Here is a 23,854-nt window from a genome sequence, read left to right as displayed (position 1 = left end):
TTGTTTCTTTATGTCTGAGTTGTTTGTGTGCCCAAATGGAAAAGAAGCAAAATGGTTGGAATTAAATCTCATTTCTTATTCATTCAACTGCTGTTTGTCTGCTTTGATGTGAGATAGTTTTGCATGGAGCCTTGGTCTTTACTTTTGTGGAAGACTTCAAAGACCAGAAGAGGCATAAGGCAGTGATTTCTTAGATAGTCCTTCCAAACAGGATTTAATTTTTAAGAAAAATAGATTGGTTCAGCTCAGATATTATTATTAATGCATTTGACATAATTGGAAATTTGGAAGTTAACTTTTCTTTCCCCTTATAACAGACATGGAAGAATGAAGGTTTTTTTGCTCTATATAAAGGGTTTTGGCCAAATTGGTTGAGACTTGGTCCTTGGAATATCATTGTATCCTTTTCTGTTGTTATAGATCTGAAAAAAGATATAGCTAAAAGAATGTTTGTATAAACTATCATGTTAATAATTATAATTTATAAGTTGGTTTTTAATCTTTTAAGTTCCTCTGATTCAAGAAATACCTGTTCAGTTTCTTTTTCAGGAGGTATAAAGTCTATGTGCTAAGCACTGTGAATCTTGGTTTAATGGTGATGTTATTGAAAGGTAATGACACCCATACAAATTTTTATTTAGACTGTCTTAAAAGTTGAGAGTATTTAGGATTTCAGAGAGAGGCAGGGTTGATTTTATATCCCCAGCCATCCTTAGGAGGGACATGTTTTGGCAGCAGTGTTCTAGAATGTTTGTTTTAGAATAAGGCTCCCCAACCTCTGGGCCATGGTGGTCAGGGCCTCTTAGGAACCAGCTGCACCGCAGGAGGTGAGCTTGAATGTAATGTGCTTGAATTATCTGGAAACCATGCCCCTGCCCTGCCCCATCTGCCTGCAGAAAAATTGTCTTCCAGGAAACTGATGCCTGGTGCCAAAAAAGATTGGGGGCCGCTGTTTTAGAGAGTGTCTAAGGATAAACAGTAATTAGCTCTAGAGTTATTTGGCCAATCAGCACTATTTCCTATATGCCAAAGGGGGGGGCGGGTAGGAAAAGAAGTGGCAGTTTATTAGACATAAAAGGGCAGAATTATAAGGTAGGGAATGTTGGTTTCACCATCCTCTTGTTTATCTGTGCCCGCCTCCTATGGAAGTCTGCCCAGTGGAAACTTGAGGAGCGCTTCCCAGGGCTGGTTGAGTTTCTCTTTTACATAGAATTTACTGTTCTGTAAAGTCACAGAAGCTAGGTAGTGTGCGTATAATATTGAAAGTAGCTTTCTGAGCCAATGCTAGCAGATTTATATATCTTAGCTGTGATCTTTCTGTTCTAAACTGACTTTAGGAAGGCTAATGGGTAGAACTTTCAGGATGGTTAGGCTGAAGCCCTTCAAATTTAGCCATGTCCATGGCATGTGGTCTGCCTAGATGTATTTGTTCATAGATGTGCTATTTACAGATATGTTTTTATGTGTTGGGGTTAAGATGGCATTTTCTTTGTCAGCCTTAACTGATAACTAGTTCTTTGTGACGTATGAACAGTTGAAGAAATTGGATTTATGACAAGTCAAGGCTACATGACACATCCCTTTGAAAAATGCTAATTTCTGCAACAGTAAAGCTTCCTGTGTTTCACGCTGCTTCTCATTGCTTGGCTCGTCACAGATTCTGAGGTGTGAGCAGCAGATGAAGACTGGGTTAGTTCAGACTGCTGTGTGTTGGCATCAGACACTCTGCGTTGAATCTTTAATGACATAAACGCTAGTCCTTACCATCAAAGTGCCCTTTGACATCAAAGATAACATGAAATGCATGTTTTTTTTGTTAAAGGAAACTTGTAAGAAGATCAGGAACCATATACTGTTTTCTTCTGGGGAGAGTAGCCCCTGATGCATCTCAGGCCAGACTGAGATAGCCAAGATATCTCAGGTATCTGGTAGCCAAGATACCAGACTCTAAAGAAAACTCACTGGAACATGGAATAGAGCCTCCAAGAGCATATTATTGTTCTGGAACTTGGGGGGTTTTGCTTCTTGTCAGCTGAAGAAACTTTACACGTGGAGACCTGGACTTTTCAACCCTAGGAATAAATAGTGCAGGAAATAGATCCCTGCTTTGTAACTGCTTTACTGCACTGCTTTATAACTTCCTATGTTGGCAGGATTTTTCACTTATAAATGATTTTAAGCCTTTGGAGACTTGACCTTTGTGAGGAATTGTTACAAAGTATTAATATCTAAACTCATGATGGTGTGATATGTTGGCTATGAAGGTGGCAAGGTCTGTGTTGATGGGAGGTGTTTCAAGCAGCTTGGGTTCTGTCTTAGGTCATGCTAGTAATTTGCTCTATGATTTTTAGCAGAGTTTATTTCCCAATCTGGAAATGGAGATAATAACATCTATGGAAGTTGAAGGTCAAATGAAGAAAATGTTGGTTGTTGCTACTTGGTTGGTAAGGGTGTTTACATTATGCTGTCATACAGCTGTAATCCAAGAAGAAACATTCTGTGTGTATGGAAGAATTGTTTTATCGTGACTACTCATCAGAATTCAGAGTGAAGCCCTTTGTTAAAGACCTGTGAGAAAAAGAGCACTGTGTAAGATAAGGTTTTGTTATATTTTCCTTAGTAGAATGTTGCAGAGGAATGAAAGAGTTGATTTTTTCCCAGATTTTCCAGTTTTTACTTTAGTTCAGGTTATGTTTGTTAAAGTATTTCCTGTCTTCTACTTTCTAATTAGCTTGGCTGGAAAATACTTGCTTGACATTTTAGAAACTATTTCTTTAGTACTATACCTGTTTATTTAGTTTCTGATAAGAGGTGTATATCTTCCTTCTCTTCTTATAAAGAGAAGATAAATCATTCTTCCTCTTCTTTCTTGTCAAAGTAAAAAGTGACTGTGATAGCATCAAGAACTTTGACGACAGCCCCAGGACGGGGCTTCGGTTCTACCCTTTGAGAACAATAAACACACAAACATATATTGGGGCTCCAGCTTAGACACTTCTGCAGTGTCTACCTCGTACCAGTTTGTCTAGCTCCCGCGCTGCCTCCTTCCATGAAGCACAATAGAGGAATGCAGGTTTTTCGTGTGGATTGGGCATTTTCCTCCCAGTCACTTTCATCTTGCCTACTTTATTAATGTTGACTTTAAAAAAGATTTTGGGGAGCAGAATTTTATTTCCAAAAGTAAGAGCTAAGGCAGAGTCATTAACAAGAGAGGGGAAGACAGAGGGTGGTGGAGTGGTAAGTTATGTGAATTGCTTGAAGACTAAGATGAAAGTCCAGTTCTCCTTGGTACTCTCTAGATGTGACTCTGGAGAGCTAAACGCCTTTAGACCTTACTCCTGGTACTGAACCATATCTTCATAAAGAGGAAACTTTTTTCTTCTTACCAAAACATTCCATGATATGATAAGGGCTTTCTATTGAAAGGCTTTCACTTTTGAGTTCCTTGAGTTTAAAGAATTACTTCTTATGAACCACTCTTTTTTAAAAAATATATATTTTATTGATTATGCTATTACTTTTGTCCCATTTCCCCCCTTCATTCCCCTTCACTCTGCACACCCCTTCCACCCAATTCCCCCCCCCCTTTAGTTCATGTCCATGTGTCATAAGTTCTTTAGCTTCTACATTTCCCATATTATTCTTGCCCTCCCCCCTGTCTATTTTCTACCTACCATCTATGCTACTTTTTCTCTGTACCTTCTCCCCCCTTCTCCTCCTCCCACTCCCCTGTTGCTAACCCTCCATGTGATCTTCATTTCTATGGTTCCACTCCTGATCTAGCTGTCCGCTTAGTTTGCTTTTGTTTTAGGTGAGGTTGTTAATAACTGTGAATTTGCTGTCCTTTTACTGTTCATAGTTTTATCTTCTTTTTCTTAGATAACTCCCTTTAACATTTCATATAATAAGGGCTTGGTGATGATGAACTCCTTCAATTTGACCTCATCTGAGAAGCACTTTATCTGCCCTTCCAATCTAAATGAAAGCTTTGCTGGATAGAGTAATCTTGGATGTAGGTCCTTGCCTTTCATGATTTAGAATACTTCTTTCCAGTCCCTTCTTGCCTGGAAGGTCTCTTTTGAGAAATCTGCTGACAGTCTGATGGGAACTCCTTTGTTGGTGACTGGCCCCTTATCTCTTGCTGCTTCTAGGATTCTCTCCTTCATTTTAATCTTGGGTAATGTAATTATGATGTGCCTTGGTGTATTCCTCTTTAGGTCCACCTTTTTTGGGACTCTCTGAGCTTCCTGGACTTCCTGGAAGTCTATTTCCTTTGCCAGATTGGGAAAGTTCTCCTTTATTATTTATTCAAATAACTTTTCCACTTGTTGCTCTTCCCTTTCCCCTTCTAGTACCCATATAATTCGGATGTTGGAACATTTAAAGATGTCCTTGAGGTTCCTAAGCCTCTCCTCATTTTTTTGAATTCTTGTTTCTTCAGTCTTTTCTGTTTGGTCAGTTCTTTTTTCCTTCTGGTCCACTCCATTGATTTTAGTCCCAGATTTGTTTCCATCAGTATTGGTTCCCTGTGCAATTTGCTTCATTTCACTTAGTGTAGCCTTCATTTTTTCATCTAATTTGCAACTAAAATCAACCAGTTCAGTGAGAATCCTGATCACCAGTGTTTTGAATTGTGCATCTGATAGGTTGGCTATCTCTTGGTCACTTAGAAGTATTGGCTCAGGGGCTTTGAGCTGTTCTTCTGTTTGAGCCATAATGTTTTGGTCTGTTCACACCTGTTAAGTATGAAGGGGAAAGGCTTAGGTGTTCACTGGGGCCAGTCAGCCTGGTTGCTGGGTTGTGACTGGGGGTGGGGTTAGAGAGGGAGCTATGGTGTTTTTTCTGCTCTCTCTTGGATTTCAGATTTCGGTCTCCTCTGTTGCTTCCCACAAGCAAATTGGGCCCTTCTTGTGGCCCTTCCCACAAGCAAATTGTTCCTGGGTAGGTGGGCTTGTGTTTGTTCTAGGATGCTGTGGATCTCTGCAACAAACTCTCTTGTGAGGCTAGGAGTTTCTCCTGGCACCTCAACCCCTGCAAGTCTTTCCAGTCAGTGCTTTTAGGCTTTATTCCTGTTGCTGGGGCCCTGCGTTGCACGGTCTGTCTCACTGACCATTTTTAAACCTGCCTGGTTTCTCTGCATGCAAATCTGTGTGTGCGGTCAGCCAGCCAGCCCTGCCTGGTGAGCCTTCGTGGGTTTTTGTCTTCGCCTGCCTGGGTCGCCAAGCATCACCTCCTCCAGGACCCCTCTCCATCGGCGCCGACTCTGCCCCTCTTACTGGTCTGGATGAATAGTTCATTGTTGTCTGACTTTGGTACAGTTTACTTTTCTGTCTGTTTGGTTGCATTTTTGTTTCTAAATCTTTGTTGTTTTTAAATTTGGTTATGCGAGGAGGCACAGTGTTTCCACCTATGCCTCCATCTTGGCCCTGAACCACTTGTTTTTTAAATGTAAAAAACATTTTAGTTTTTAAGTGTATATATTATTTCTAAAAGTGAATGTCATGTAATATTCATTATATCAATTTATTAAAATTATGTACATGGTCATACCAGAATGAAAAGAAATTCAGACCTCAGTCTGAGTATGTTTTTAAGACCAAAATACAGTATTTCTTTAAATACTTTATAAAACAGTTTTCTTAACCTGTTTTTTTTTTTTGCTTTCTGAAAGAGCAATTGTTAAACCTTCCGACCAAGAAAGAACTTCATGACCTGGGAGAGTTGGTCCCTGGTTTTGGGGGATATGGCTGCATGTGTCTCTGTACCCTTGGATATTGCTTAGGCAAAAGGATTTTTAGCTTTTATAACCAAAATGAAAAATGGATTTTTTGGTTTGCTTATGGATTTGTGTAATCATTAATGCTAAATGTTGCTGATCTGTAATATAAAAATGTTTCCTGTTCTCTGTATTTATTCTTGGGCTAGAAATAGTATATATCTTAGAAAACTATAAAGTTTTTATAAGCCTTTGTACTTCAAGCTCTTTATTTAAACATTGTTGGAATGTGTAGCATAAACCTTGATTCATTATTTAATAAACTGGAGTAATATATAATTATAAAAATGATTTGTGGTTATTGCAGATAAATAGGAACTTTTTTTAGTTTTATTTTTTATGATTTTATTTATTTATTTTTAGACAAAGGGGAAGGGAGGGAGAAAGGGAGAGAAACATCAATGTGTGGCTCCTCTCACGTGCCCCCTACTGGGGACCTGGCCTGCAACCGAGGCATGTGCTCTGACTGGGAATGGAACCAGGAACCCTTTGGTGCTCAGGCTGGTACTCAATCCACTGAGCCACACCAGCCAGGGCAGATAAATAGAAACATTTAAACTAAGGTACTCTCCAGAGAGTCCAGATAGCTGAAGTAGAAGTAGCTTTGGTGAAAGTGGTTGCAGAGGTTTCTCTCTACCTAGAGAATTTGTTGGGATCATCTTACTGCTTGGGTACCTGTGTGACTTCCTATTATTGGAAATATTCTGCAACTCAGTAGAGACTAGTGCATTTGTTTCATGGGCTGGCTTGGCAAGGCACCCTAAAGATTGAGATCACCAGTGGGATGACATCAATGCCCTGAACTTTAATGTTCCCTTAGTCCTTCTTCCAGCATTTGATTTTTTTGGCCCAAGGAAGGAGCTAGTGTCCTTGCTTGACTGTAGACTAGGCAGGGATCCCTCTTGTTGCAATAAAAAAGCCAGTGGATAAAGTACAACATGGTTCATTATTTATTTTAGTTGCCTGTTTTCTCAACATTTGAATTAAACAGTTTATTTAAAAAATAGAATTGGAAAAAAAGAGGGGTACTTTTTGTTTCAGTTCTACATAAGAGCTTAAGTAACATAGTCATATGTCATTGGCTTTGTATGAAAGTCAGCAAAAACAGCTGGCTGCTGGTGTGTCTCAAATGCCTGAACTGTAAACTTTCACTTGAATCATTGCACTTGTTAGATACATTTGGCTTTAAATTCAGGCTATTTATTGTTAAAGTGGTAGCTGGGAAAATCTATAGGGTAAATTTTCAGTAGATTTTAAGTATATCATTTGGAAGCAAAGCATGGGAGTAAAAGACAAGGGCAGAGTATAAACCTGTCTCTCGAAAGCTTGGTACAAATAATGAGATCAGAAGTGCCAAGAGCAAAAACAAACTGGAAACAACGTTTATGTCTATATGTTCCCTCCTTATATAAACTGGACCATCCATATAATGGCTTAATGTGTGGCACATGAGAAGAATGAGATAAATTTCAGCCTGCTGACATGGAAGGATGTCCGTGATATATTATTATGTAGGAAAAAGTTGAGATGCAGATTCTTAAGTATATCATGAACTCATCTCTTAGGAAAAAAGCATACATTTATTAGGTAGGCAGTGGACTTAAAGGGTGTGCATTAGGGTTCTCTAGAGAAACACAACCAATAGGTCTGTCTAGAAAGTATCCAGCTAGCCATATTATATGAAAAATAGACATTCATTGAAGAAGAAGATACAAGATACAAGAAACATTGTACACAGGACAGTGATGTCTCACTCCCTTTCAAAGTAGGCATGTTGGGAGTTCACATAGTTCTCCCAGCATCTCTTCAACTGTTCAAAACACTCTGCAAAATCCTTTGTTAGAATCACTGTCAACTGCCCCATTGTATTTTCCTGAATCTCATCAACAGTCTCAAGTCTCTTCCCTTTCAAAGGTGATTTTAGTTTTGGGAAAAGCCAGAAGTCACAGGCACCAAATCTGGGCTGTAGGGAGGCTGAGTTACTTGGGCAATTTGATGTTTCGCTAAAAACCTCTGCATGTTATGTGATGCGGGAGCAGGCGTGTTGTTGTGATGAAGGTGCCAATCACCGATTGTCCACAGCTGTGTCCATTTTCATCTTATTGCAGAACATTTAGGTAATACTCCTTTTGTTTGGCCTAGAGGGGCGTACTCATGATGGACAATACCTTCCTGGTAAAAAAATCACAATTAACGTGATCTTGATCTTGCTGCAACTTTGCCATGCCTTCTTTGGGTGTGGAGAAGGAGGTGACTTTCATTGTGATGACTGGGCCTTTGTTTTTGGATCATAGCTGCAGACCCTTGATACATCTCTGGTTATGACCTTGAGGAACTCTGGTTCATGGGTAGCAATTTGAATCAAGTCATTATCAACTGCAACACAATGTTCCTTCTGCTCTGATAGTAGAAGCCACAGAGTGAATTTTGCCACAATGCATTTCATGCAGAGATCCCATGTCAAAATCTTGGACATGGTAGTTTTGGGAATCCCCAGATAAATTTCTAGTTCTTGCACTGTCAGTTGCTGATCTTTGTTGATTGCAGCCCAGATACCTCAACATTCTCAGGTGTTCTGCTTGTTGCAGACCTTCCAGAATGTGGATCACTTTCAACAGATTCTTGAGCATCTTTGAAGCATTTGTACCACACTTTTATTTGCACTGCACATACTGCATTGTCCCTAAAAGCCCTCCTCCTGGAGGAATGTTTCAAGCTTAATGGAAATTTTGATGCAAATTTTGCTCTACTCGCTTGGTTTTGCTTTACTCAGTTGTTCTACTTGCGTGGTCATTTTGGATGTGACAGCCACACATTACTCATGCTTACTCAATGGTGTCTACCACCCCCACTGACTAATACAGTGAAGTTATTGTTCACCTATGTGCATTCCAGGCCACTCTCCATGGCTTCAAGGTTACATTGATGAAACCATTCTTGTTTCATAACAAACCATTCCTGTTATGTAAACAATGGCTGGACTGTTACCAGAAAGACCTTGTGTATGATTTATTTTAAGAACTAGGCTCAGGTGATTGTGAGGGACTTGCTAATATGAAATCTGTAGCTCAGTAGGGCAGGTTAACAGACTAGAAACTCAGGCAGGATTTCTTTGTCACGGTCTTGCTTGAGTCAGAATTCTTCTCTGGGAAACCTTGTTTTTCCCCCCCTCTTAAGTCCTTTAACTAAACAGATGAGGCCCACCCACATTATTGAGTATAATATTAAAGACAACTGATAGCAAATGTTATTCAACATCTATAGAATGCCTTTCTATTAACATCTGGACTAGTATTTGCTGTACAACTGGGCACTATAGCCTGGCCAAGTTGATACAAAATTTAACCATCAAAGAGTGGAAAGAATTATTAATACTTTTTTAATGCAGAATATGTTATATGGGCTCTAAAAGCTTATATTTTATAATTTAAAACAAAATCTTAAAAATAAAAAAAGGGTAATCTTGGAATATAGATGTCCAAGTTATGGTAAGTGAGGGGAAATGGGAGGTGAAGTAAATATAATATACTATTTATCTTTAAATGATATAATATTTATAAAAGTATATTGTCTATCAAACAAAATTGAGCTGAAAGAATAAATGGGAAACTTTTGCTCTTTATTTCAGTTTTTAGCTATTTCTTATTCAGCGAACTTAATATTTTATAATTAAAATTTTCTGAGTATTGTTTTTGACAGTGGGGCAAACCTCTAGATAGAGCACATCATGTAGACTCTGTATCTACCCTGTAAACTTCTGGGGTGTTTCACACAATTCTTAGTCCCCCTCTGACAATACTACTTTCAAATTAAATTGTTTCATTGCTTTATATGGTAGAGAGAGCTACATTTTCCCTTAGAAGGTTTTGCTTCATTAATTGTAATCTTGCAAATACTCACATATTTCTGGGAAGAGGGGCAGATCTTCACTGAATGTATGTGTGAGAGTTCTGGTGATTCTACACTTAAAAGGAATCCATGTCTTAGAGGCAGGGTCACAAATTTCCAAGAACTGCTGAAGGCCACTGGCAACTTCATCTTGAATTGCATTAATACTTTAATTTGCTGTACTGTTTTTGTGCTCTTTAAACAGTAATTTGCACATAGTAGATAACGCAGTAAATACTTGTTCCATTAAATGGATGCACCCTATTAAGATTTGCTCATTACTTCTGGGGTCCTTATATGGTACGTGCCGGTATTATCTTAGGGTCACAAGGAGTCAATGAGAATTGAAGTGAGAGTGCTACAGGTAACTGTCCTACTGATTGCTTTATTCACAAAGTTTCAGAGAAATCAAAACCTCCGTCACCCTGTGTTCAGTTCAGGCTCAAAATTTTTTTTAGAATTATGGTAAGATATACATAAATGTATCATTAAGCCACATTAAAGTGTATAGTTCTGTGGCATTAAGTACAGACACATTGTTGTCTAGCCATCACCATCATCTATCTCTAGAATTTTTGAGATGAATTGTTTTGAGTGGATCTTGGTCCTTAATTCATTAGCAGTGCCCATGCTTGTTGCCCCGTTACAGGCCCAAGCTGGAAGATAAGATCCCAGAACTTGCATTTGGGTACTTATTTCTTGGTAGTGTAATACACATAAAATTTACCATCTTCACCTTTTCTAAGTGTGCAGTTTAATGGTATTAAATACAACACGTTTGCATTGTTGTACAACCATGACCACCATCCATCCCTATAACTTTTTATCTTGTGGAACTGACATGCCATATCTAGTAAGCAAAAACTTCTTATTCTCTCCTCCCCACAGTTCCTGGCAACTACCATTGCACTTTCTGATTTTATAATTTTTGACTAATTTAGCTATCTCACACATGTATTGTAGAATCATTCAGTATTTGTTCTTTTGTGACTGGCTTATTTTATTTAGAATAATGCCCTCAAGACTCGTCCATGTTGTAGTACATTACAAAATTTCTTGCCTAATTAAGGCTGAATAATAGTCTGTTATATATATAGACTGCATTTTGCTTATCCATTCATTGTTTTTTTAATTATGTTTTATTGATTATGCTATTACCGTGGTTCCAATTTTCCCCCTGTGCCCCCCTGCACCTGGCATCTCTATTCTCTTAGGCAATTTTCACATCTTTGTTCATGTCCATGGGCCATGCATATAAGTTCTTTGGCTACTCCATTTCCTATACTGTACTTCACATTTACATGGCTATTCTGTAACTACCCATATGTACTTCTTAATTCCCTCACCACTTCACCTGTTCTCCCACACCCCACCTCCCATCTGGCTACCATCAAAACGCTCTCTGTATCCATGATTCTTCTTCTTGTTTGCCTAGTTTGTGTTTTAGATTTGATTGTTTATATATATTTATTGCTGTTCTATTGTTCATAGTTTTGATTTTCTTCTTTTTCTTAAATAAGTCCCTTTAACATATACAATAGTGGCTTCGCAACAATGAACTCCTTTAGTTTTTTGTTTGTTTGTTTGTTTGAGAAGCTTGCTATCCTTCAATTCTAAATGATAGCTTTGCTGGGTAGAAGAATCTTGGCTGTTGGTCCCTGCTTTTCATGACTTTGAATATTTCTTGCCAGTTCGGTCTACCTGCAAGTTTCTTTTGAGAAAACAGCTGACAGTCTTATGGGAGATCATGTGTAGGTAACTAACTTCTTTTTTCTTGCTGCTTTTAAGATTCTTTCTCTTTAACCTTTGGCATTCTAATTATGATGTGTCTTGGAGTGGCCTTCTTTGCTTCCATTTTGTTTGGGACTCTCTGTGCTTCCTGGACTTGCATGTCTATTTCCTTCACCCAATTAGGGAAGTTTTCTTTCATTGTTTTTTCAAATAGATTTCCTATTTCTTCCTGTTTCTATTTCTATGGCACCCCTATGATGCAAATATTGGACATCTTGAAATTATCCCAGAGGCTGCTTACACTATCCTGGTTTTTGGATTCATTTTTCTTCTTGTTATTCTTATTGGTTGTTTTTTGCTTCCTCATTTTCCAAATCATTGATTTGATTCTTGGCTTCATCCACTCTACTGTTGTACTTGAGGTGCACCCTTTGTGTGGGCTGAGTACACACTCTTGTAGTTGAGCCTTTATTGATGTTGACAGGTCAGTGGGAGGGGTTTACCCAGGCCAGTCAGCTTCAAGGACTGGCTGTGACCATTGACCACCAACCTCCACCCTCTGTGAAGGATCAGCTGTACAGGGACAGGGTGGTGTTGCCCTGATGTGGTTTGTAGTTGTCCACTGTGCGCAGGCTCTGGGGTTTCCAAGGTGATGGAGACCAAGGTCAGCCCCTACCTGTGTTCTACTTGGGGCTACCCTGCCTGAGCTATAAAGCAATCTGAGATGGCTCCTACTTGTGCTGGGCTTGGAGATTACTAGGCAAAACCAAGGTGTGAATCTATGGTGGCTGCTGCTGGTACTATGTCTAGGGCCACTTAGCAAGAGGTAAGGAGGCTGGGGGCTTACTGAGGTAGGCTGTTGCTTTTTTGAGGATTTAGGTTGTGAAACAAGAGCCAACATCAGCATTCACATGGAAAAGCCACTATTAACAGTTTGGTGGCCTGTTAGTTGGGTGGGGCAGAGTTTCAGGGGATCTCCAGGGCTGGGCAAACAGTGTTGGCCAGGTTGATGGAACCTCAGATATAGCACTAGCCTGCTGACTCCGTGACTTTGTTGGGAGAGGCTTCAGAAATGTGACAATGCCCTCTACCCACTTTCTGTCTAGGAGGAAGCTGTCCCCCAGCTCCCACATTGAAGCCAGATACTTCAGTTCCTCACCATATACCACTGATGCCTTTCAAGCTGCTAGCTACCCTGGTGCTTGAGTTCAGAGGGAGTGAGTCTGAGTAAGTGCATGTGTGAGTTCTTTCAAAGGAACTGCTTGGGACTCCAATAGTTCTACCATGTCAATTTCTACTTTTTTTTTTTTTGCAGCCAGAAGTTATGAGAACTTACCTTCCTGTCACTGGAACCCTTGGCTTGGGGATCTGGTGTGGGACTGGACTCCTTCCGAGATATTCCTCCCAAATTTTTATCCATCACATGTGGGTGCAGGACCAGTCTATTCAGTGTCTCCATGTCTCCGCATCTCTACGTGTCCTACCAATCTGGATGGATGTTTTTCTTTAATTCTGTAGTTGTTGGACTTCCTATTAACTTGATTTCTAATGGTTCTGTGTGGTGGTTGTTCTGAAGTTTAGTTGTAATTTTGATATGGCTGTGAGAGGAGGTGAGCCATGTTTACCTATGCCTCCATGTTGACCTGCAGTCTAAGACAATTTTCTTCTTATGTGCCCTGAAGAAATTCTTGACCCACAAAATTATGAAAGAAAACAAAATGGTGGTTCTTTCAGGGGACAATTTTTGGGTTAGTTTGTTAGGTAGTAATAGATAATAGGAACAAAACCATTCCCCTATCAAAAAATATTTAGGTTGTATCCATTTTTACCCATTACAAACTATAATGTATGTGTACTATTTTGCATATTTAAGAAATTTCTCTAGGATAAATTTTCAGAAAGAGAATTCCTGGATAATAGTGCTATCTTTTCCTTTTATTTCTCCAGCTTCTTTTTTGATTAGTGTGGGCTGAGTACACACTCTTGTAGTTGAGCCTTTATTGATGTTGACAGGTCAGTGGGAGGGGTTTACCCAGGCCAGTCAGCTTCAAGGACTGGCTGTGACCAGGGTGGCAAATTTCCCTCTAGAAAGAGCATGTAAAGGTGACCTTTTCCCTTCATTCTCAAAATATCTTTGCTGACTTACTTCATCTTCATGTGTTTTGTTTACTGATGTCTAAATGTAAAAGAATCACCCCAACCTACCTTACAGTGTTGCAATTTAGTGATTAAAAGAGAATTGTGAATAACACCTTACAAACAAAAATGTTATCTACTGTGAGATGGGGACATTGATCATTTAGGGACAAGACAACTTTGACATCATCTCTGTACTTTTCACAAAACAGCCTATCCAATTGTCTTCTCATTCTATCCTCCACACATGCACACACACACACGATATGAATATGTATTTGTATCTTTGTGTATGTAGGCACAGATGCATGCAATATGAATGTTTACTATATCAGTTTGAATTAATATATGGGAGCAGTTACCAAAACTTGAATTAAATAAATATACTGTGAGAATTATAGTAAAAAAATAAAACTGCAATTGTATTTGCCATGTCATCTAATGGTTTTGGGAATAAGCTAATCACTAGGTATAAATAGGAAAAAATTGTCCATTATAGGAAATTTTGGTGGGGGCCAGGAGTGATAGATAATATTTATCCATAGAGAAAAGAGGAGTAGAATCTGAAGCAGAAAATTCAGTGTATTGTATAACACACTTTCTACTATATTGTGAGCAACTGCTACATTGTTTAAATGTATGTACTTCTGAGCTAGTATTCTGCAGAATTAAAACACCCATAAAAACTGCCGTCACACTGTTTCACTGTTCTTGTCTCTTCCTCATCCCTACAGAACCAGCTGGTGACTAGGCACAACAATATTTCCTTAGCCCCCTCAATTCTTCAGTCCAAGAATAATCCAAGCATTATTGTGTTGCATATCTATCTTCCTCTCCCTTCATTTGATCTCATAGTAACTGATTAAACATTCAGCCTTGGCCCAGATCTTTTCCGAAGGTACTATGACCTACACTGCAACCCTTTAGTGTGATGAATCACTGGTTGGTGAAAATATCTTAATTAAGCATAATTTTAGGAGAAAGTAGAGTGATTATGAATTTGGGAAAATATGCAATAGAAATTCATTTGGGAGAGACAGTTTATATTTGGCCCTTGAAAGAAGGTGTTTGCTGAAGAATTGTCATCACAAAACTCAACAGGATTAACTTCATTTCTGAGATTTTTGAAACTAGAAATTGGTCTGAAGAAGAGCAAGTATCTTTTAGGTACTTAGACATACAGATCTACATATCTGTACATATCTACAAGATGACTTTCTTTAGGAGATAGTGGTGAATTGATGTGAAGGGGCAAACAGTGCTCTGAAGCAGGGTTAAATAATTAAACAAAAACCTTACTCTTAAATGCAGAATTCATTGCAAAATAAGAAGGAGAAGAAGGAAGAGGAAGGAGAGGAAGAAGAAGAGAAAAATATTACCTATTAGTAATCCCAACTATCTGTAAATGTTTTGGGAGTGTTTCTGTTGGGCAATAGGCTCATATACTATATCATTCTTCTTAATTACATTAAAACCATTTTTCCAAAGAGATAAATATTTTCTACAACTTTAGAGTTTCAATTTTTGACTTTGAGGTAAATTTCAACTTTAGAAAAGTTGCAAAAGTATAGAGTTCAGGTGTGCCCTTCATTTATATTCTTCTAATGTTATTACCTTACATAACTATGTACATTAATCAAAACTTGGAAATTAACATTGGCATAATACTATTACCTAAACTACAGACCTTATTGGAGTATCTACATTTTACTCCATAGTTTTACATTTTTCTACCCCAGGATACAATCCAGGTTCCAACTGCATCTAGTTGTTGTGTTTCTCTCATCTCCAACATAAAACAGTTCCTCAGTCTTCCCTAATGTTTCATGACCTTGACACTTGAAGAATACTGGTGAGTTGTTTTGTAGGACGTCCTATAGAACATCCTACAAAACAAATCCTGCGGTAACGTTTAGAACGTGGTTTTTGCATTTTTGGCAAGAACACCACAGAAATGGCCATGCGTCCTAGATCTGCCATGTCAGGAGTTTTATGATGATGATGTTGACTTGGTCACTCGGCTGAGGTGGTGTCTGCCAGGTGCTTCTGACCTAAAGTTAGTGGGCTCCCTTGCTATTAATAGGTAACTTGGGGAGATCATTTGATAAAACGCTAATTTCTGTTCTCAAACTTTCACCCACTGATTGTAGCATTCATCCTTAGAGTTTGCCTGCTACAATTAATACTATTTCCCTCATTCCACATTTTTTCTTTTTGGAATTCTTCTGTAAGATAGAGTTGTTTCTTCTCTCCCACTTACTAATTCAATCATTTATTTGTTAGTATGGATTCATGGGTATTTGTTATCCAATAGTATCATATTTTTGTTGCTCAAGTCTACGACATGATTTAAATGACAGAATAGTATTCCGATTACATGTCTGTGCCATGAATTACTGATTGAATTCTTCAATACTGGGTTGCAATTGAATTCTTCAATATTTAGGTTGTTTCTGATTACTTGATAGTACTATTAATGATATCTGATGCACACAAAATCTTTGAATTTTTATGTGTTTTTATGTTAGTTTTCTAGCGGTGAAGTTATTGGACGTTGGAAAAGTTTGTATTCGTGGTTTTGATCCTGGCAGCCTGAACAGTCAACAGGTCAGTCAGGCAATCACGTAGTAATACACTCCACCTAGACTACCCAGCTATAAAGCCTAGGCTTTATAAAGGCCAAAGTTCAAGAAAATCCCTCCCGGCCGCGTCTGTTAGTACAATTGTCGTAAAGACGTAACAATAAAGTTATTGGTGTTGAAGAAGAGTTCCGGTAGGGGCATTTGTATTTCCGTCAGGGTCTATGTAGCCTCCCTATAGGTCTACATTGCAACAAGAAATATTTGTATCCTTTTAAAGCCACGTCTGTCCGGACTTCAGCCCCGCCCACACACTGTGGAAGTGTTTCCGTTTCCGGTTTTTCCGTCTCCTCTCGCCCAGCACGGCTGCAGTGCTTTGCTAGAGACCCTAGCACTCGGGGAAGTGGCCTGGGCGTGTCTTTTGGGGTCCGCACCATCCCTTTGCTGCTTAGGGTGGTGGCTATGGCGGACGCGACGCTGCTGCTGCTGCTCGAGGCAGCGACGGAGCGGGACTCTCGGGAGAGGCTAGCTCTCTGGGATCGGAGACCCGACACCACGGCGCCGCTCACCGACATGCAGGTGGACTCTGTGCTGGAACTGAAGGCGGCGGTGGAGAACCTTCCCGTTCCGCCCGAGGTGAGGCGACGCGCGGGAACTGGCTGGGGCGTTCGCCTGTGGGGTGCGGGCGGACTTTGGCCTCGTAGACTCCTATTTAGGGACTCTCTTCACCTGTCCTTCGTTGTAATGGCTGTTAGGGTAGGAGAGGCCCCTCACTTTCACCTTCCCTGGCTGTCAGGCCTCTGCCGGCGATTGCCAACTCTCCTTTCCCGCGCGGGATCAGCTGCTGGGGCATCCAATGGCTGGTGTGTCCACTTTGCGACATGGGACCGTTGTCCGGGAGCCTTGTCCCCGGAGCTTTGCCCTGGGCTTACTGCTCCGGGTGTTCCTGATGTCAGCCAAGGCACAGTACTGGTGTTACTCCTATTAGGGAATACCAGTAGGCAGCCTCCTATTGGCATTCGTTTATCACCTTAATGAATAACCCAGCACCTTTTTCCCACGGGGAGGGGGAACCGAAACTTGATCCTGAGTGACAGTTTCATCTCTGTTGAGCAGTGAGCTCTCCCATCAAGTGCAGGTTGTGGGAGATCGACTTAGTTGACCTATTGCAAAGCAATTAAAATGATTTTTTTTGAAAGCTAGGTCAGTACATTATTAGATAAGGCTGGTTTTTGGTTTTAATGCCAAGGTTTTAATCCTAATTATTGTTGGGATATGATTCACCTTACTGCTTGTGTTATTCAATTTAGTTATACTAGCAAGAAATACATTTTATGAATTGTCAGATATTTGACAACTTTTTTCTATTGTGAGACCAGGTTTAGTAGGATTATTTTATTAGGGATGATGGTTATTTTTGGTGTTGGAAGCATTGTCTTTAAAATTTTAAACAAATTGTTATAAAGGTTGTCACATAATTGGATATTTCTCTACTTTGTACAGTTATTCTTGCTCCCCACAGAAAGCTGCATGTTAACTTTTCACTCTATGATGACAAGCACTAAAATCCTGATTTTAACAGGATAGTAGTAAAACTGCTTCATGATTTAAGTTAAAAGCACTACATTCGTACATGGCTCTTGCACTCAGTTATCTGGAATGTACAAAAACCTTTATTTAAAAATGCAAAAAAAACACTACATGTAGGCATAGACAGTGACAGCAGTAAACCATTATATGTTGTCAAGTGGAAACCAGTGACTGATGATTATAGTGTTTTTCTTATATGCCAGCCAGCCCTCTCTTTAGTCATTTCCTTCAAGTGACTTATCTGAAGTTATAGGTGAGGAGCACTACCTTGAGCATCCTCTCACAGTTATCACTAATAATGATGAGCACTCTTCTAGGATTAGAATAGGCCACATCCCTACCAAGGGCTTACGGTGAGCATTGGCAGTTTCAAGAGTAAGTACAATGGACTGAACACTGCAAATTTTACTTTTACTCAGTAAAACAATTTTGGAATTCACATTTCTGGCCTTTTGCTGTTTTACTAAGTATGGAGAAATGTAACCTCGGTCAAACTTTATGCCTTCAATAATTTCTACCATATTTTGCTGTGTATAATGCCTACTTTTATGCTCATATTTTTGTGGGGAAAAATGAGGATACACATTATACATGGGCAGTGCTAAAACACGGGTACACATTATACATGGGAGTGCTTTATATATGGCAAAATACAGTAATTTATCTTTTAGTATTTTTCCATTCTTTATTGTGATGATGCTCTTTATTCCAACATTTTTCATTGCATCAGAAATGATGTTGCTAATTTCTTTGTCTCCATCTGCAGAAATCATAGCAACCTGAGCAATTTCTTCCGGGGTTGTCACTAGTGTAGGCAGCTTCTTAAAGTTCAGCAATTTCAGCATCAACAGCTAACATTGCCTCCTCTCGATTTTCACTGGATTAGCACCTTTGCTAATCTTTCCAAATCCTTCCTTGACAGTAGAGCGTGCCAGTACAGGAGCAGCAGTGGTGCCATCCCCAGCCTCTTTATTTGTATTGTTGGCAACGTCTTGAACCAGTTGAGTGCTATTTTTTTATTTATGTTTTAAGTCAGTGGACTTTGCAACAGTCACAGCATCTTATGTTACTTTGGGACTTCCCTAACTCTGTTCGGTAATCACTGTTCTCATCCTGGCCAAAGTGGCTCAGGTAGTTGGAGTGTCATCTCGTAACTGAAAGGTTGTAGGTTCAATTCCTGGTTAGGGCACCCACCTCGGTTGTGGGTTCAATACCTGGTCTGGGAGTGTAGATTCCAGGCCCAGGAGTGCCAGAGGAAGCCGGTTGGTGCTTCTCCCTGGCACTAATGTTTGTCCTTTCCTCTTCCTAAAGAAGGGTGAAAAAGTGTCTCTGAGTTAGGATTAAAAATAAAATCACTCTTTTTTCCCCTTTTGGCTCCATAGTAATGGCTACAACATTAAATAAAAGGTTTACACTTTGAAACATTAAGGCTTGAGCATCTGTACCAAGTTTTATATCTTTGGCATAAGCCTGAGTGTGGTGAGCCAGTGCCCTATTCTGGCAAAGGACTTTGTGTAATTGAAGCATTTCTGTGGTGCATCGGCAGAGCAGGGCATGTGAGCTGTGAGGCAGGTTGTCTGTGGCAAGTAAGGATGCAAGAATTCTTTGTACATGATTTGGAATTGTGTCCATAGGCAGATTAAATCTAGAGATTTAAGCTTTTTCTTTTCTGCCCTCAAACTTTAGAGGTTAAGAATTTTGATTTGAAAGTTCCTTCACTTTTACTGTTTCTTGCTTTGCCATAAAATAGAGGTGTTCTTTCTTGGGTTTCAACTCTAGCATGCTCTTCTGGAAGTGGGTTTGGAATAAATGAGGAAGTAAGTGGAAGTTCCTTGGGCTTGAATATTAAAGTCTTTTGTGCCCTGGATAATAGAATTTGTTTGTTCTATAAATATTCCAGTATGTTTGTGATTGATTTGGCCTGATACTGAAGCAGGATGCTTGGACGTCATGGTGGGAGGTGAGGGGGGCAGAGATATTTCACAGGAAATACAACCCAATTTGTTTTATAGTCATGGGTCATAAACTATTATTTCTTATTCTCAGTGAGCTTAAAAGAAAGGGTTTGGAGTGAATTAAATAGAATCTTCATTTTTACCCTGTTCTTTCACATTTATACAATACAGTACCTATCATTCATTAGTCTCATGCAGTTATTGAACATATTTATGTGGCTACTCTGGACTAGGAATTGAGGATAGAAAGATAAGTAGTCAAGATCCCTGGATTCATGGAGCTGGTAAAATTATGATGACCATAAGCATGTAAAAAAAGAAGGAAGGTAAGTTTAGGTGGTGATCTATGATATAAGGAAAAAAAACCCCAAACCCAGCATGGTGTGACACAAAGGGATCAGGTGTGCCCTTGGATAAGTAGGGAAGGCCTTTCTAAGAAAGTAATAGTTTGAGGTGAGAACTCATGATAGAAAACAAGAAGACAGCCATGCAAGACTAGAGATAAAACATTTAAGTGGAGGAAAAAGCAGTGCAGTCATGGGTAGGGGATGAGCTTGACAAGTTCAAGCATGGAGTGAAGGTCTCTGGTACATGCAGACTTGGTAATAGACTTGGTATTTCATTCTGTGAGAATGAAATAACCTGCTATTTACCCAACCTGGACCCTTTCAGGGGAAAGTTCTCATTGCTCTTCAGCTCTCTGTAGCCCTCATTTCTGTTTACTAAAGTGTTTATATGTCTGGTGGGAAGACTTTGAAATCGAATTTTCTTTTTCTCCTCCCCTCCCCATTACCACGCCTTTAACAGTGGTGCTGAAAAGAATGCCTCAATTTTTATTTTGTCCAAGCATTGTATCTCAAAGATTTTCTGTAGTGCTTCACAATTTTCACAAGTAAATTACATCCCAGACAGCTGGAACGGGCATGTTCGTTGTATAGCAAGAGTCCAGCTAATGCTTAGCAGACATCATAAAGCCTTTAACTTTTTTAGAAAATAGCTTTCTCTTTTATGAAAGAGAACTAGTGTTATCTTGGAAAGGAGTTATACCTTTTTATTTGATGTTAGAGAAGGGAATTTTCGGTAGAATATTTACAGTAGAATATTAGGTAGACTGGTTGCTTGTAGTCAGGCCAACTTCTTTTAGTGGTGAAGGCCAGCCATTTTCTTTCTGCTGGACTTAGTAATTCTTTTTTAAAATTTTTATTTATTAATTCTTTTGATAGAGGGAAGGGGACAGAGAAAGAGAGGGAGAGAAACATCAATGCATGGTTGCCCCTCATGCGCTCCCAACTGGGGACCTGGCCCGCATCCCAGGCACGTGCCTTGACTCTGAATCAAACCGTGACCCTTTGGTTCACAGGCCCATGCTCGATTCACTGAGCTACACCAACCAGGTGGACTTAGTAATACTTGATACAATGCTAAAATAATTTTTCCTGTTATAGTTGTTTTTTAAAGGCTGTGTGACTTTAGACATGATGTTTAATTTTTCTGAACCTGTTTTATTCTTTATAAAATGGGAATTATAATAGTTCTTATGGGAAACTGTGATAAATGAAATGAAATCATGTACGTAAAATGCACATGGCAAGTTACCTAGTAGTATTTTTCATGTACCTTTCCCCTGCAAATGTTAAACATCTTTAATCTATTAAGAATAGATTAGAATCTTACCACACTGAGCTGGTATCACTTAGCTTAGGTGTTACTTAGACCTAAGGTAAGAAGAGGTTAGCTTCCTTGAAGAAGGTTCTAAGACTCAATCTGTACCTCTTTATGATTTGCTACAGAGAAAGTAACATCGGGTTTCATTTAGGGAATAAATTGATTAGATTGTTTATAAAAGTGATTTTCTCCAACCCAGAACTGTGCAAGAAGTAAAGTTTGGGAGAGAGAGGTGTATTTGCTTTTTTCCTGTGCTTGTTCAGCTGGTCAGGCAAGGCTTGATAGATTATTGTAATTAATATTTAATATGTTAGTGTTCCTATTTGCATAAACTATACAGTAGCGTTCTAGGATTGCAGATCAGGAGCCTAGATCTGTGCCTTTCTCTCACTGGTGGTAAATGTCTGTCTACTTCATCTGGAAGCCAGGACAGTGTGAGTCGGATGCATTCAGTCCTTTTCACTTAAGGAGTGAATGAAAGGTCTGAGCAGGAAAGTTTGNAAATTTGGTGGCCTGCCCCCCGCCCCCCCCCCCCCCCCCCCCCCGGTTCTGATTTGCCATTCTTCCAGGTGCTTCGAGAAAAGAAGACAGTTTAGTAAAGGTGCCTGAATGGGGAATTTTCTCATATGCTTTTATTTCTTAGAAGTAGCTGCAGTATGGTTTCTCTCTTGTGTGGTTTGAGAGAAAATGTTTTGTGTTAGTGAGAACAAGGGAACAGGACAGGAAGCCTCCTCCTGCTTCTGGTATTTGGAAGTCCTTGTGACTGAAAAGTAGTTAGTATTTGTGCAAATAGAATGCTCTTTCATACATTCAAAGTGTTATATTTACTCACAGTGGCTAGATTACAAATTATATCTGGAGTATTCATAGTACCTTCTCAAGTATCCAGAGTTTTCATATGATCTTACTTTTAAAATACATTAGAAGATAAAATTTTTTTTGTTTCAAATGACAGACCAACCACGTGTATGACACCCCTGGATCCATTCGATATGACAGTAATATGTGTTGCATACCAAAAACAAAGATGTTTTCAGTGACCCTGCAGTTTGGGTAAATTTATGGAAGTCAGGAATCATGTGCTATTGTTTAAAAAAATCAATCTCAAGGGTTCTATTTCTAAGTTAATGATGGTATATTTTGCATGTAACTTATTTTTGATTTAAAGAAAAAATACTGTCTTCCAATGAAATTTCTATATCTAGAAAAATAGACAGGAAAGCAGTTTCCTAAGACCTAATCATAAAAGGCCTTGGATCAATATTTTAATATTGCTGGAACTTAAATGTCATGCCCTCAGGGCTGAAAATGAATGGAAACAAAACAGTTGGGCTCTTTTACAACTTTCCAGCATCCACACTCTCTTTGTTTCAGGTCTAAAAGTAGCTTATCTGTATGACTACTGGTTAAATTGACCCCTGGAGTATCTTTAGAAGCAGTGGAGAGCTAGAAAATATTGTAGGTCTGATGGCATCAGAGTTGAAGTCTTGTAGGTGGCGCTCTTCTGAAACTGATGGGAACCTCTGAAATTCTTTTTGTTTAATTCTAATTTCAAAATTTGTCAGCAAGAAGGTGTGGGTGAAGTGTGCCAGCAGTGGAAGTTGTAGAAGGAATTAATGTTTACTGGTACTTCTTGGTTGTGATTTGTTTTCTGTTTGTTGGTATTAATGAGGTCAGGCTTTTGTGTTATGTAATGGGGAGGGCAAGCCACTTTCAACAGTACACAGGTTTTTCCCTTTGTCTGGCGCTAGTTCACAGGAGGTTCAGTTAAGAAAATGTGTATAGCCCTGGCTGGTGTAGCTCAGTGGATTGAATGCGGGCCTGCGAACCAGAGGATCACGGTTTGATTCCCAGTCAGGACACATGCCTGGGTTGCAGGCCAGTTCCCAGCAGGGGACACACGAAAGGCAACCATACATTGATGTTTCACTCTTTCTCTCCTTCTCCTCCGAAGATAAGTAAAATCCTAAAAAAAAAAAGAAAACGTTAATGGATTAGTACAAATTTACCACCGGTATTAGAAAGGCAACTCAAAAGCCATATGTGACCAATACTGGGATATCAGTGTTGAGAGGTTTTCTTAGGCTCCGCCGAGAAAGAAATGCCAATCAGCCATAAAGTAGGCAATAAAGAGCTTTATTGGGGTTTGTGTGCCCAGGCGAGGTTCCCTGGTCTGCAGGATGAGGCTGGGGAAATCGCGCCCAAGCGGGGAATGTCATGCGGTTTTATTTTTGTTGGCTCCCCATGGGAGCTGGGGATTGGTCCCCTCTGAACAAAGCAGCAATACAGCATTGGTGGTCTCTTCCTTGGAATCAGGTTACTGTGAGGATGTCCCTCTTGGCAAAGTCTAGCCGGAGCTCCCTCCTATCCCCGCCCACCCTAACAAGTATCATATTTACATTTCAAGACTAGCATTTAATATAGAGATGGTCTAGTCATAAATGTTAATATTGCATTTATTAACTTCAAACTCTTTAATAGAAAACATTCATTTCTCTTTCAGAACACCTGAGATGTAATTTTAGTCTTGAGTT

General features: G+C 39.5%; 2 protein-coding genes across 3 annotated transcripts in view; both read left to right on the top strand.

Annotated features, from left to right (window-relative positions):
- SLC25A30 (solute carrier family 25 member 30) overlaps positions 1 to 1,836 on the top strand; it is a 32,020-nt gene extending 30,184 nt beyond the window's left edge. For both annotated transcript variants that reach the window (XM_037041747.1, XM_037041756.1), the window contains 2 exons: positions 318 to 398; positions 1,514 to 1,836. In XM_037041747.1, the coding sequence (XP_036897642.1) occupies positions 318 to 398; positions 1,514 to 1,555 (123 nt within the window). In that variant the 3' untranslated portion in view covers positions 1,556 to 1,836. The remainder of the gene's footprint in view (positions 1 to 317; positions 399 to 1,513) is intronic.
- A 14,569-nt stretch (positions 1,837 to 16,405) lies between these two features.
- The window catches only part of COG3 (component of oligomeric golgi complex 3), a 90,279-nt gene continuing 82,830 nt past the window's right edge, over positions 16,406 to 23,854 (top strand). The window contains exon 1 of the mRNA XM_037041736.1: positions 16,406 to 16,746. Within this exon, the coding sequence (XP_036897631.1) occupies positions 16,573 to 16,746 (174 nt within the window). The 5' untranslated portion in view covers positions 16,406 to 16,572. The remainder of the gene's footprint in view (positions 16,747 to 23,854) is intronic.

Source organism: Sturnira hondurensis, unplaced genomic scaffold (assembly GCF_014824575.4).
Source record: "Sturnira hondurensis isolate 20B ecotype Veracruz unplaced genomic scaffold, ASM1482457v3 Scaffold0000549, whole genome shotgun sequence".
Taxonomy (NCBI): domain Eukaryota; kingdom Metazoa; phylum Chordata; class Mammalia; order Chiroptera; family Phyllostomidae; genus Sturnira; species Sturnira hondurensis.
The sequence above is the reverse complement of the archived record's forward strand: the minus strand, read 5'-3'. Positions and strand labels throughout refer to the sequence as shown.